This window comes from Clarias gariepinus, chromosome 19 (genome assembly GCF_024256425.1).
Source record: "Clarias gariepinus isolate MV-2021 ecotype Netherlands chromosome 19, CGAR_prim_01v2, whole genome shotgun sequence".
NCBI lineage: Eukaryota > Metazoa > Chordata > Actinopteri > Siluriformes > Clariidae > Clarias > Clarias gariepinus.
The window spans coordinates 1,937,854-1,953,575 of NC_071118.1; the positions used below are offsets into that span (position 1 = coordinate 1,937,854).

The window sequence follows — 15,722 nt, forward strand, 5'->3', positions numbered from 1 at the left end:
AATTCAAAAGGTTACGGACACTATGGACATAAAAGGGCATAAAATTGTGTTTAGAAAATGTGTTTGTTTTTTTTATCTGAGAAAAACATAAATGTGTATGGATATTTACAAGAAAAGAAAATGAAGAAGCATGGATGGGGAGATAGGAAATTATGAGTATTATGAAAACCGGGGTGTTATATAATCCTATCGGAATATTCACTTTTTCACCTAGGTGAGGCACCAATACCATGCTTTTTGATCATTTACATTTTCTCCATCGTCCTCTGGTTCAATCCTGGGTTAGGAACACATGTCTGCAGGTCCGATTTCATTTTGTAAATTGCTTAATGATGTACCGTCAGTTTAACCCACGCATAGTGGCATTAAACTAGGCTAGGATTTGTCACGTGACGCAGGCCATTTTTGGATACACGTGTGATTCAGAGCTCTGTGTTTGACTAAGCGAACTTTCCGAGATAGCCGTGTCTGGCTTTAATTGTAAATACAAGATATGAAACCACTCTAAGTTAAGTGGCGCTGATAAGTGTGTGTTTTAACGATAAGGTATGATCTGCACGTCCTCACATGTTATTATAATATTATGTGAAATAAAACACTACCTGTCGTGTGATATACTGTCGACTATAGACTATAACCTGTGTCTATAAACCGACACTCGGTTATATGTTTTAACATTTTGCAAATAATAATAATAGAAGCCATGCATGTAGTTTAAATTATCCTTTATTTAATATAAAACAACACAATAAACAAATAAATTAGATATTTCTAAAATAATTCTCTCAAGGGAAAATGCATAAGAACATTGTTGATTGCTATATCTTTTTCTTTTATATGGAGTACATAAATGGAATGTCATGCAGTTTATTTTTTTTTCTTTCTTGCTTTCTTCATCCTTTTAGGCCACGTAAAGGGATGTGACTATTTTTTTTCGTTCGAGCCCCCTGGTCAAAGCTCTTGTAAGATAATGCCATTTTCAGCTCTGCATATAAAAGAGGGAGGACTGGCTGGTCGACTCATTTGGATGCGCACACGGAGGGGCCGAATGTTTTTCCCCCCCGAGGGATTCGGAGGAGCATCGCTGGCTAGGCATTAAAAGCAGCAAGTAAATTAACTTGAGAAAGCTGTCTTATCAGCTTGCGGGTGAGGCCTCGCATTCCCTGAAGAACACTGCAGAGTTTGCTCAGAAAAGGCCACCATTAGAATTTCTATATAAAAAAGATAGTGGATGGGCAGCTGGATCCATTACCATAATAAGGGGCCAGCTCATTTGCACGCAGGCTCAGACAATCCCCCCAATCACCCTGTCCTGTGGTCACACCCATTACATCTGCATGGACCTATTGTCCAACTTGGCCTGCGCTTGGACCCTGCAAACAATCTACGCTAGGTAAAAGGTTACAATGGAGGATTCTCCCATTTTAAATCAATCATCTGCCTCAGGGGTGGTTTTCACATTCAATTCAGTCCTTTCCTCTCTGCACAGCATAGCGACGCTGGCGCGGGGCTCGGCTTTTTTTTTTTTTTATCAGCGCTGTCCTTGCAAACTCGACTAAACCGTTCCGCTTCGCCTGTGACGAAATGTGACGCGATGCCCAGACTCTTCACTCAACACCTTAACTTCATATGCTTTAGAATAATTTATAGAAGGTAATTGTCTTATTCGATGATATGTACATAAAATATTTTCACAGGAAATCATAATTCAGGCACATCGCTGCCACTGCAGCGATTTCACCGATGCGAGATCCTGAGATTTTTAAGACAAATCTTTAAATAGGAAAAGTATAATAATCTTTATATAGAGAGAATTTTATATTTAACAATGCTATCAACTTTTATATCAAAATAAATGTTCTCTTTAAAAAAAAAACAACAACATCTGGTTGATACAGCACACTTCTATGCAGTTTCCATGCTGCTCAGATACTGTAGACATAATAAGCAGCATTTATTCTTCATTACACAAGGGAACCGAGACTTCTTTACCAGGCAGTCCAGTCCTAACTGTATTAGAAACCTGAATATTTGAGGCAGCCATTTTTGTCACCAGGTTATTCTAGTGCCAAGCATTAAGGTGATAATGTTCTTTTGCGCAGAGCGATCGTGGGCCAAAGTCCGCTCCTCGTGTGACTGCTTTGTTCCGCAGATCGTGTGAGTGTTTTTTTAAACGGTATCCATAAACTGGAGTCTGGTCGAACCCTTATCGTATCGCCGTCTTCATGTCCAGACGAGAGCGTACGTCGTGATAACCGAGCAGGCACGGATCGGTGGACAAGGCATCGTGGGTAAACACTGAATCGTTGTCTGAAGAGCATGAGCTGGAAGTGTCCTCACACGACGGAGAGTACTGTTCGAAAGGGGTCGACAAGTCGAGGTACTGCGAAAGGAAATGAAAATTCATTTAGTGTGTTGGCTGAACAAGGATTGTAACGATCCAGCGCATTTAGAATGCTGTACAGTATATAGGAACCACGTCAAGGGTATTTACCTCATCTGAAATAGACAGCAGCACTCTGTCCAGCTCTTCCACCAGCTGTTTGAAGGTCGGCCTTTGCGTAGGAACTGCGTGCCAGCATTCTCTCATCTTCATGTAGCTGGAAGAAAGTAAACAATAGGATAATGAACCAGTGAATTTTCGCATTAAAATGCTCGTACGAAACTAAAAAAGAATGTTAATGAAAATGATAACAGCACTTACAGTTCATGCGTGCAGTTAGAGGGTTTGTCCATACGGTGGCCTTCTTTCAACAGCTTGAAAAGCTCCTCTACTGGGATCCCAGGGTACGGCGAGCCTCCCAACGTGAAAATCTCCCACATCAGGACTCCAAAAGACCAACTGCCGAAGCAAAAGATATATATTAGCTTTAAAAGGTGGATCAGGGGCACTTCTAGATTAAACTAAGGTACTCCCAGGACTGGGTATTCCTGATCAGATTGCTCGGCAAAGATGCAAAGATTAGACTTACACATCGCTCTGGTGTGTGTAGACTCGGTCAAACAAGGCCTCTGGTGCCATCCATTTCACTGGCAGGCGTCCCTAAGATCAGACACATGAGGGAAGTGAGCATGGTGCGAGACGATTACAGAACAGCACAGCCAAAAGCTTTCCTTTTGATCCATAAAAAAAAAAACATGGTTGTCCACCCTTTCACTAATCCTCCCCGAACTATCCAATTATCCCCCATTAAACTGCCTGCCAATCAGCAGGGACACGGCAAACATCTGTCTTTAAAGGCACTGCGACCGCAGCAGACATGTCAGATCTATACATTAACCAAGGTCAGAATTTCAAGAATTTGCTTTTTGAAGACAACAAAGCCAACTTCATTTCAGCTGCTTACATTTGTGGTTTTCTTGTAGTAATCGATCTGATGCACGCCTCTCGCCAAACCAAAATCTGCAATCTTCATGACGTTATCTTCTGTGACAAGAACGTTCCTTGCTGCTAGGTCTCGGTGAATGCACTGTTGAGGAAGAGGAAAAGACAGGACACGGATCAGTGATCGCGCTATTTCTAAATGTCTAAACCGACATGCAAAGAGTGCGTTCAGTGTACGCTCCAAAAACAAGCCTGGCTTTATATAGATGTGGGCTTTTGCAGAAAAACAGCACCGGACTGTTTGCTCAAATGAACTCATATTATTACGTGTATTTTGGTTTTAATTTTAAATAGAAGCGGCATTTGGGGACCGAAAAAAAAAAGGGGGACGAAAAAGCCCCTGGTTTGCGGCCCTTAATGGAAGGGTTTCAGACAGCTGCATTCTTAGCAGGCCACAAAGACCTAGTAATATGATCTTGCGCACAGGCGGATCTGTGCGCCTGCATGCTAACAGATTTATGGCAGTGCTAAAAAGGACAAAGCCCACAGAGACAGGACAGACGCAGCGGTAAACACAGCACACCACCACTCTAGTGAGGAATGCCTGGCATCGTGTGTCAGACAAAGGGACGTGTTGATAAGACACAGGGGTAGAGGTTAGGGGTTAGGGGGTAGTGTAAAGGTTTCAAAAGACAAACAACTCACCCTTTTAGAAGCCAGGTACTCCATGCCTCGTGCCACTTGGTAGGCGCAAGAGAGCAGGTCCTTGAACGTGAGCTGCTCTTCAGGGACCTTGGTCACGTCGAAGGTGTAGTCCATTCCGGGAGGACGGCGTGCTCGTAGGTACTCACGCAAGCTACCTTTGGAAGCATACTCAACCAGCACGTAGAGCGGACCTACAAAACCAAATAAAAAATGATAATTCATGAAGTTTAGTGGGAATCAATGAAGTTTTGAATGCATGAAGAGTTGGTGGCATGTTTAGGTTGGAATCTTCATCAGATCCTTTTGACTTGAACTGACCTTCCTGAGTACAAACTCCGAGAAGATTTATGATGTTCTTGTGCTTGTCCATGCCCTTCATAAGCTCCATTTCGGAGATAAGGTCCGCCAAGTCTTTGTCCGTGGCATCATCTGGAAAATGATCAACCGATGCTTACGTCAGCTCACATCACCATGTTTATAATATATATCTGATCAAGCATTTGAGGAATACCTACCTTTCAGCATTTTGACGGCCACAGTGGTTATTTGATCTGCATTATCCTTGTTTATTCCATAAGCCTCCGCTCTCACCACCTGACCAAAGCAACCCTCTCCGAGAGGTTTCCCTAAAGTCAAACTGGGTAATAATACACCATTGTCAGTACATCATCAAAATTTTATGGCAGGATGATCAAAACGCATTGTATCACTTGGCACGTACTTCTCTCTCGGGAACTCCCAGTCAGGATCGTAGGGAAGCTCGAACTCCATGACTCCGGCTAACATTGGCGAGCAGCTGGATGAAAGACGCGCCACTCTCATTAGAGAAGCGCTGGACTTCCCGGAGGAGTTCGACTCGACGGAGTACTGTGTTTCCAAGATACGCAAAATTAGTGTAAATATATTCAAAATAAACATGCATTACAGAAATGTCCTAGTGAGTTACTCTCTCACCTGTCTGCGAAGAGGAAATTTGGAAAGTTTCTGCACAGGAAGGGTATCAAAGTGTTCCCGGCTGGGGTGGGTCTGCATTCGGCACAGAACCACAATCACGATAGCCATCACCAATGCCAGGAAGCCTGAGGCGTATATGATGATGTCAGTATACTTGGTCTCCATAAGGTCCACCTCTTTGGTCACTTCTTCCTCTGTTTAAACAAATAAACAGGTGTTAACATCCATGAGAATGATTATTTATAAAGATAAAAGACTAAAATGCTGGTTAAAGATGGTAACGTACCAGATAGGACCGTGAGCCATGCAGACTGGTGCGAGAACCCGATAGAGTTTCCAGCTAAACAGGTATACTCTCCAGCGTCCTCCATCGTGATATTCGTCAGATACAGGACCTCCACCTCGGACATGTTCAAGCTGCCCGTCTGAAAAGGGAAACCAAATGCGAGTGAAAATGCAGCCTTTAAATTATACTCTCATGTTAACACTAATTGACAAACGGGTCGGTTTTCAACCAAGGTATTTCAAACCATACCTTGACGACCTTGACGTATGGGATGCCATCAGGTCCGTACCGGCTGCCGTTCATCTCGATGTGCTTCAGCCACTGAATGTGCGGCTGCGCATCACTGTAGACCTTACAATGGAACTGGGCATCCCCTCCGACCACGGCTGTTGTGTTGGTTGGTAGACCGGCTTGTAAAATGGGTCTGTGAGGAGAGCGTTCTGAAATGGAAACATTTAGAAAAATTGCTTAGAATGTGCAAAATGACTATCTAGAAATGTTCCAAAAGCTTGCTTTTGTTAAACTTGTTAATTGCGAATCCTAATCAGATCCAAAAAAAAAAAAAAAAGCTAAATAGATAAGTACTGCTTAAAAAAAAAGAAAAAAAAGCTGGAGGCATGCACTAATTGGTTCCATTAGGGAATCCCAGAGCCAAGCCTGTACACTGGGATGCTTTGAAGTCATTAAGAGACAGCAGTTGTTCCGACACTGAACTGTCACAGGTCAGGTAGAAACCTCGTCTGGATGCCTGGCCAACTGCTCGTTCGGCAACACAAGCTAACACTAGCCCTCCTATTGTGCAAGTAGTTGTTGCCCTTTTCCAGTATAGCCCCGAACGAACCCTGTAGCGGACACACTTGCCCTGTGGTTATATCTGAGGTGCGATTGGTGCCTGTCTCACTGTGAGACACTGCTGAGCTGCCAGAACCGCGGCTCCCCAGTCTAATACTTATTACCCCTGACAGGCGCTGAGAGGAGGCCAGCTCCAGCCACTCTGCATGGAGCCAGACCACTGTCTACTGTAAGCTACTGAGAGCCGTCTTACCCAACACATCGAGGAGGTAGCTATGAGTGATGGAGCCGTATTTGTTCTCCACCACACAAGTGTAGTTCCCACGGTCTGACGGCACCACGCTCTCCATGACCAAGCTCCAGTGCTGATGCCGCAACTGTGGGAAAGAATTAGACAAGTATAAGCATCAGACGGATTATTCCATGTGCAAATGTTCAGCTGCAATGTTAACGGACTGCTTTACTTTCACAACGTTCTCACCTTGATCCCTCCAATCCTGTGCTCTCCTCTGAATTCCCTGCCATTCTTCAGCCAGCGGATTGTAGGCAGAGGGCTTCCCGTAGCTGGACAGCGAAATTTGACCGTGTTTCCAGCTGGGACAGCATAAAGCTTTTTCTCCATTCTCTGAACATGAGTCCAGTATGGACCTGAAGAACAAGACGTTGGATCATGAAGCCCAATTTCACATTTTCTTGACGTAAACATTATTTAGTTTTGATTTGAGTTCCAACTTATACAACACACACCTCTGGAGAAGAAGACTTGATCATTTTCCGCCTCTGTAACCGAGTCTTCCTGACCAGCGTCCTCATCATCATCACCAGATCCCAATGCATCTGCAATGTTACAAAAATAAACGAATGTAATTAAACCTTACTATTATTAGAAAGTATTTAAAATGCTCACTCTTTTCGTGTTGCGCGTCTGAACGTGCCTGCAACTGTGATGGTGAAGTTCCGCAAAGCCTCTCTGGAGCCACGGATCGTACACGTGTAGACCCCCGAGTCCTCGTATGTCGCGTCTGTAATCTCCAAAACTCCTGCTCTGATCTGGATACGAGCGCTATGTTGCACTCGGGTATCTCCTTTGTACCAGTGGATCAGTCCTGGGCGGTTTGTGTCACAGCGCAGTTTGAGAACATCACCCGGTTCGAGCAGGAGGTATTCCGACAATTCTTCGCTCTGCTCCTCTGAAACTTCTATAAAATAAAATAAAAATTAATTTTAAAGATTCCAAAGCTTTATCTTTTATCCTTAAAGTTCAGCTCTGGATCTACTATTCCTAAAGATACACTAAGATAGTTCCATAAGGCTCCCTCAAGCCGTGTTTGGTGTTTGCTGAGCTACCAAAAACTGCTAATTATAAAAATTAAGTAATGATCTTCATGCATTTCTAATAAAAAAAAAAATATATATATATATATATCATACCTGTTGGATTCTCTGCTGTAGTCAGCTGCTCCATAGATTCAGCAGGAAGGATTTCTAGAAAGGAATATTCAAAGCTTTATTTCTCAACCTGTCCATTTAATTTGGTACTGTAATGTTCTACTCATAATGAGAAAAACAATAAATAAACATCTCACCTGTTAAGACTTCCAACCATGCCGAATTACTAGTCCATCCAGCTTTGTTTTTCACCATGCATATATACTCTCCTGCATCCTCCAAGGTGACATTTACTAAAGGAAGAACGTTGACTTTGGAGACATTGTCTTGAAGAGGCTGCAGGGGAAAACACATCTTCAGTTACATCCCCTCTCTTACAGGAAAAAAAAAACAAAAAAAAAAAACAGAGGTGCTCTTTAAACGACTTCCTTACAGTGAGGGGCTTGAGAAGCGGTGATCCGTCAGGCCCCAGGCGATCCCTGTCCTTCTTGAACCACTGGAGACGTGTCGTGGCTGGCCGGTGGACTTTACATACTAGTTTCACCTGGCCCCCGGCGAGCACGGTGGTGTTCTCGGGGAAGCCCGGCTGAAGAGTCGGGCGCTGCACTCTGGAATCTGGGAAAAGGTAAAATAAGAAGCTATTTTAGACATGCTGATGTGTGTACACAACAACAGGTGTGATTAATTACAAAACACAACTGCTTCCTGTATTTATGTACTAAGCAAGCATGTGTTGTCTAACTGCTAACCCTGAGTCTGCCGTGTTTTTTTTTTTTTTTTTGGTGGGTGGGGAGATTTGAAGGGGAGGAGGGTGAGAGGGGTTGTAAATTACATCTGAAGGAACAAAAGCGAGAAAAGATCTATGGTGCTCATTGGAAGTTTGACTTCACAGCAGTGTTCCTGGCTGTCCAGCAGTGAGTGTGATAAGCATTTGTGCAAAGAATCCCTAAACCAGCAATGTCACCTCCAGTGCTGAGGCACAGCATTCTCCCACCAACACACTAATGAACTTCACTGAATGAAACCCGGGCCCTGGCCTGAATCTGACCCCAAGAGAGGGTGTAAATGGTCAGAGAGGAAAGAAAAGGCAGAACACACAAACAAATCCTCAGCCTAAATTTAGACCGAACAGACGAGTCTAAAGAAAAAAGTACGCTCATCACCTGAGATGCCCGAACACACATGATCAATAACATAAGTATGGAAAATAATCTCAAGATTATAATTGATCAGGATAAGATTTGATTCACAAGTTCAACAAGATTTCAACAAAAAAACGTCCGAATATGATTTCATATTAGACTTTTTCCACTCAAGGTATTATAGTTGTAAGATGACTTTAATTTGCTTTGGCAGGCGTTGTTTGGCTGCACCGCAGGCTCTCTCAACCTTCACTGGACCCCAGGTTCATAAAAGGACGCTTTTAACAAACACTCTGCCCCTGTTCTTGGCAGGGTCTCCACCTGCCCTCTTCATTCTCTCACTAATAACCATGTGGTCCTCAGCAAACCACCCTGACCATGGTAATCATACTAGATCAAGTCTCTTTCCAGGCCTGCTAACGTATTCCTGAATATAAATACTGGGTTAAGCTCTGCGAGCCGGCGCTACTGCTGCTGCTCCTTAAATTGCATACATCACCTGGGACCACAACCGCCTAGTAAACATCTTAATATCAATCAGAGATAAGAGAATAATAACGTCTGAGCAGGTAGACAACCAGGACAGTCCTGTATTTGTAAAAAAAAAAAAAAGCTCCCCAGATCTCCCTACAATCCCCTGTCACTGGCACCAGGCCAGACAGATTTACACTTCCGAGCCTCAGGGCTTTGGCAGGATCAAGTAGCTCTGTTTACGGCTTTAAAAAAATGGGATTCTTTTCCTTTCCAAATGATTTCATCCTACTTCACTTCCTCTGGACTTAAGCTCTTTGAGATCACACTTCTCTGTGCTTAAAAAAAAAACCTTTCCATAACAGTTTCAAAATAAATGTCCAATGTCAAACATCCTGGACATTAAACATTCCACACATAAGTACACTCTATTCCATTTACCTTTCGAGCGAGCTTCCTGAGTCGTGATGCTTCTCGATAAAGCAAGTTCTGCCAGGCACACGGTAATGAAGAACTTACAGATGCTCCACATTTTGACGAAGAAACGTATGTCTTGTGATCAGCTCAGACGCTGACGCCAGGCATTGGCGACCCCTGGTTACACGTCTCTGTTGTTGAGAAAAAAACTGAAAGACAAACAGGATCCAGATTAAAGCGGAGCTGAAGACTGTAAGACATTCAACCTTCTAACTTTTAAGACATGAACGGCACTCCTTCAGCCCTTAAGCGCATTTGTATATGAATGGACAGCAATTCAGGCACACTAGACACATTGTCTACCTGATCACTGCTGGACATTGTGCACTGTTTTCCATAAACATGAATAATTAGAAACACAAATGCAGGGTAGTTTGTAAGGCTGTTGATGGTGGAAATGTGCATAATGGGCCATTTGTACAATAATTAGGGTCCATTTCTGGAACTATCAGTAGACTTTATCAGGTAAGTAGAACAAGCTGTTAGATGGATGTAGATTTTATAAATCTTTATTTATTTATATTTATACGCATTATCTCCCTATATTATTTAGATGCCTTTGGCTATTCAGATGCATTCAGGTTTTATTCTTTTTTTTTATTTATTTTTATTTTATTATAGTCATTCAATTTCCATTTTTGCGTCAACTCTCTTTTTTTTTACTGTATGATGGTTTTCAAACATATAACAGGATTATCACTTTTTTGATCTGTTCAGAATTAAACCCATAATTGTTTTTAGATATAAATATTTATAATGTACTTTTTAAAAACATTTTATTTAATTACTCCAGGAGGGAAAGTCTCTCCAATCTGGCAACCCTGACTCCTAGGCGAAGTGGCCGTGCGCCTGGCTGTGATTTTCACACCAGAGTGAGAGTCAGTTTAAGATAAATAAACCTATTTACAAGTGTGAAACCACTTGGTAGTCTAAATGAAGTTTTCGATAGGATAGGGTGCGCACACACACACACACACACAGTGTAAGTGAGTTTATTAAGTGAAGGGATAATAAAATAAAATAAACACAAGACTTGTGACATCTCCAGCTGAGCTCCGTTTGGGACAACCCCTGACCCTGGATCTGTTGTTGTTCTTAAATCAATTTCTGTGAGGTTACAGATTTTACGCAGTGGAACCGGATACCCGATTTATTTTACGCACAATAGAAAAGAGCCACACTAACACACAACCAGAGCTCCAGAAACAATGTATGGACAGGAATCAACCCCGTAAAAAACATTCATCATCAGTTGATGTCCCACTTACCTTTTTTGTTTTTTTGTCCCGCTGCACTTTGCCCGGTGCTTTGAAACACACCGTTTGATGAGACACAAGTCGCGCGCTTAGATCCTTTGATCTGCTTCAAAGCCTTAAAGTTCTATTTCTCTGTAGAAATCCTCTCATGCTACAATATGTGGATCTTCTTCTGCTTAATCTTTTTTTATTTTTATTTTTTTTAGAAATCCATTACATATCAAACCCAAACCATGTCTCTCCGCTGTGCGCTGACCTCCTGCGTGAACCGCGCGCTCGGAAATAACGCGCAAAGTCCAGATGTCCTTAGATTTGTTGGATTTCTTCTTTCTTTTATTTTTTCGCGTCACACACTTCACTAAGAGTTCCCTCCTGGAGTAAATAAACGAAACGCACACAATATCCGCGTCCTGGTCTGTCCAGGTCTCACAATGGGACAGTGATCATCCGTGGGCTCATCGTGCCCTTCTCTCTCTCTCTCTCTGTGGACGCGCGCTCCAGGTTTCTTCTTTTTAATTGCGCACCGCAAATCAATCACGCAGAAAAAGAAGAAGTAAGAGGAAAAAAATCCGTGCGTCAAACTGCGGGTTTACGGTGTAGAACCGATGAGAGAACAGGAGAGAGTCGTTTCTCTGGCAGCCCTGGGGGGAACACACTGGTCTTCTGAGTGTAAGGATCCCTACAATGGACTAAAAAACGAGGGAGGGGAGGGAGGAGGCGGTGGAAGGAGGGAGGAGGGAGAGTCTAAACACACACACACACATACACACACGCACACAATCACCCCTCCAGCCCATTCACCCCTCTCCCTATTTCAAAACACCACTCTCCAAAGTAGTGTCTGATTTTGTGCGCAATTGGGAAAAACAGCACAATTAGTGCATCTATTAAAAAATAATAATAAATTAGTAAAATTTAAATATTTAAACCCCTATACCCTATACGCTCTCTCACACACACTCACATGTGAAAAGTTATTGTGTACAGAAATAAACAGTTTGCTCAACATTACCAGACTTGATTAGGATTTGTGGAGTGCCAAATTAGCAGGGGGCATAAATAAAGCATAAAGTGCCCTTTGAAGCGCGTGTACTGTATTCAATTGCCCTGAATGGTTCCTCGGCCGTAATTACATCATTGTCGTATAGCGCGCGCTGGCCCAATAATCCTTTTAAGGTCGGGAGGCGTCACTTTGGCCCCTAATTGATTTATTAGTGGAGGCTGGAACGTTCCCAGTCCTTCTTGACACTCTGTGAGCTCGTGTGAAAGCAAGTGTAGGGGTTCAACAGGCTGAATACACAAGTGCAATATATATATATATATATATATATATATATATATATATATATATATATATAGATATATATATATATATATATATAGATAGATAGATAGATAGATAGATAGATAGATAGATAGATATAGATATATATATATAAATGGACAAAAATATTGTTCATTTGTAAACCCTTACCACAAGTGCAGGGCAATCCTAATGCTTTAGCTTACCATAACAATGCTATACTGCTCTTTATTAACTTTGTGGCAACACTTTGGGAAAGGACCTTTACTATTCCAACATGACTGTGTTTGATGAGTTCGGTGTAGAAGAACTCGACCGGCCGCACACACAGCCCTGTGACCTCAACCCCATCAAGAGCACCTTTGGGATGAACTGGAACGGAGATTGTAGAAGCCAGGCCTTCTCGTCCAACATCAGTGTCTGACCTCATAAATGCTCTACAGAATGAATGGGCACGAATTCCCACAGAAACACTCCAACATCTTGAGTGAAGGCAGTTATAGCTGCAAAATGGGGACAGACTCCATACTGAAGTGTATGTATTTGTATTTATGTACGTATATATACGTACATAAATTCAATAATAATAGATATTTCCATAAAGTAAAGTGTATGGGAAAAGTCACATTTGAGGTTTAATGAAGTGGATTAATCAATTATATATAATTTTTTATAATAATAATATAATTTTTTAAATAATATTATAATATTATAATTTTTTTTTATTCATCCATTCATTGTCTGTACCGCTTGTCCCATGTAGAGTTGTCCCATGTTGGGGGGGGGGGGGGGGGGGGGGGCACTCTTATAACTCACTTTCAGTAACCTTTTATATCTCATGAGTGGATCTGAAGTCTAGTCATGGAACACTGGGTGTAATTCAGGAATACATGCTGAACAGTATTTCACAGTGCACAGTGCAAACACACACACACACACACACACACACACACACACACATTTACACATACACATTCACACATCCTGTCATACACATTGGAAACACTAATCAGCCCAGTCCACTGTACCCCTCCTCCCACACTTACTGTATGTACATGCTCTCTGAGGCCTCTATTATATATATATATATATATATATATATATATATTTTTTTTTTCTTTCATGTGTGTGTGTGTGTTTGCATGGTGCACTGTAACATACTGTCCAGCGTGTATTCCTGAATTACACCCAGTGTTCCATGACTAGACTCCAGATCTATTCACAAGATATAAAAGGTTGATGCAAGTGAGTTATAAGAGTTTAAGTACCCTTGACATAGCCTAAATCATCATCATCATAATCATCATCACTACATATTCATGTTTTCTCTGTAGTATTCTTTCCCTCTTCAGCGGCACGTGCGCGGTTTGATTTGTGTCCAGATTTCACTCGGTGCTCCGCTGCTTGCTTGCGGCTTCCACGTGGAGGTGTGGTGATAAATTGAATCCTCGGGGCCTAAAACGAGTGGGGTTAAGAGTCCCCGAGAGACAGATCCGAGAGGGGGATAGTGCTTGAAATAAACAGTTTCTCTCATCCCTCACTCAACTATGCAGTGCATGTGCTTCTCGTTGTCTGCTTCACCATTAGCATCCGGGGCCTCACTTTCCTGCCAGGAGATTATTTTTCCTCTCAAACAGTCAGTAATCGGGGGTGAGGAACCGATCAGCCTAAAGCACGTACGCTGTCAGACTCATCAGTAGGAAAAAGGCACAGGTTGTAAAAAAAAATATATATAAATGTTGAATATGTTAAATAAATGTTGATAAATATGTTGAGAAATATGTTGCTAAAAATGATTAAACTAGTTGATTCAATTTCATGAAATTCAACAGTTTAGTACCTGTTTAAACAAGTCACAGTCTGGTGGGTCGACAATGGTACGAGACTGTGCTCTCCTAATCCTAATCTTCAGCGCAACCTAAACCTTGCACTGTATGAGCACATGACACACACTAGTGTTGAGATCTTGACATCACTCTGTAGAATGCAATCCATTCATCCATCTAGGAACCACTGGTGATTAACGTTGTATTTATTCCCATTTTTACAACCATAGTAGGACCACCAGTCAACATTCTCACGTGCATTCAATTTAGGAACAACAATTAGCCTAATCTGCATGTCTTTGGACATGAATATGTTGGAGGAAACCGGAGTACCCCGGAGGAAAACCACCAAGCACGGGGAGAACATGCAAACTCCATGCACGTGCACACTCTTGAGTTGCAAGGTGACAGTGCTAACCGCTAAGCCATTGTGTCGCCGTAGAATGAAATAGAGATTGATAAACCTTTTCAGGCAGAACGTGACACTCAAGACACCACTGTGTCTGTCCGGCCGGATCCCTCCTCCTTACACATCTCTCCATCTTTATATATCCCTCTGTACCAGTACACCAATTCTTTTTCCACCCCTCTGTCTCTCCCTCTCTCTGTGTCTCTGGCCCTCTTTGGCGTCCTTGAAAACCGCTGACATTCCGCTTGACAATGGTAGATTTCCTCCCTGCAGTTGCCCTCAGCTTCAGTCTCCGGGGCCTAGCATTAAAGCACACTGGAGCAACAATCAGCCCTCCCAAATCCCACTGCCTGGCCTTTGTCGCAGTCTACTGAATGCGAATGCCCCATTAAAGCCTATTATCTGAAGCTTCTCTGTTGCCCTGCAGATCCCCTCCTAACCGCCCATCTGAAAAGAACTCTCTCTCCAAAGCTTTGCTTGGCCCGGGTAATCAGGTACAAACATTAGCATACACATATTATTTCCCTGTTAAACTTACAGCATGTAACAGAATGTAGAATCAACCCCAAAGAAGAGAGAAGAGAGAAGGACTTTACGTGGCTTTCACAGACTCCGCAGAGCAGGACAACTTAACTCACATCGCTCTGTTGTTTTTTCTTTTTTCCTTTTTCTTAAGAGCCACACTAGACACTAGTGATTAAGTGGGGCAACAGGGTTGTTATACAACACAACCTCAATTTTCCTCCTGCTGCTTTCCAAGACGACAGTTTTATTATCATCCGGGGTCAGATTTTTTTTTACAGCATCCTTAGCTGAAGTCAAAGTACACAAATAAATGAGGAGAAAATGGAAGTCGTAAAATAAAGTAAGATAAGGCGCTGAGTCATGAGGACGTACTCACAGAAAAACAGCCTGACGTGCTCAACACTGCCTTCGGCCATTCATACTTTTATATAATCAGTTGAGAAAACAATATTATTGTTGTCCAGTATTAGGTTTCTGCATCGGAAAACTCTGGAACACCGATCGAGCCGAATCAGTGAGGGAGTTGGTCTTACAGATATCGACGTGATGATATTACAGTTCGGGGGTTCATGGAACGTTGGAAAGTTGAGATGGGTGTTATATCTAAGACACACACACAAAAAAAAAACACTTGGGAATCTAATCAGTGTGTCATTTAATCATGCACGTTGTGTATATCTTTAAAAAATGTTCTCCAGAAATGAAAAAATATGTAAATCTATCTTTCTTTTTAAAAAGATATAAGTTGTTCCCTGCTGTAGATGTTGTGAAGTCATGGTGTAGCATGCTCACAGTGCACCTAGTGGTCAAAAATGAGAACTGCAACAGGCATTGATAGAGGTCCAATTGGGCGGGAATCATG

General features: G+C 42.3%; 1 protein-coding gene across 1 annotated transcript; it reads right to left on the reverse strand.

Annotated features, from left to right (window-relative positions):
- Nucleotides 1-730: 730 nt before the first annotated feature.
- On the reverse strand, nucleotides 731-11,450 carry fgfr4 (fibroblast growth factor receptor 4). Its single transcript, XM_053478413.1, has 21 exons — nucleotides 10,810-11,450; nucleotides 9,506-9,690; nucleotides 7,885-8,066; nucleotides 7,649-7,787; nucleotides 7,494-7,547; nucleotides 6,998-7,261; nucleotides 6,810-6,899; nucleotides 6,544-6,710; nucleotides 6,316-6,439; nucleotides 5,520-5,710; nucleotides 5,271-5,409; nucleotides 4,985-5,178; nucleotides 4,752-4,897; nucleotides 4,546-4,667; nucleotides 4,349-4,459; nucleotides 4,031-4,221; nucleotides 3,348-3,470; nucleotides 2,973-3,043; nucleotides 2,705-2,842; nucleotides 2,495-2,600; nucleotides 731-2,383 (listed from the first exon to the last, which is right to left on the reverse strand). The coding sequence occupies exons 2-21, from the start codon at nucleotides 9,594-9,596 to the stop codon at nucleotides 2,207-2,209; spliced, it is 2,820 nt and encodes a 939-aa protein (XP_053334388.1). The 5' UTR covers nucleotides 9,597-9,690; nucleotides 10,810-11,450; the 3' UTR covers nucleotides 731-2,206.
- Nucleotides 11,451-15,722: the final 4,272 nt, after the last annotated feature.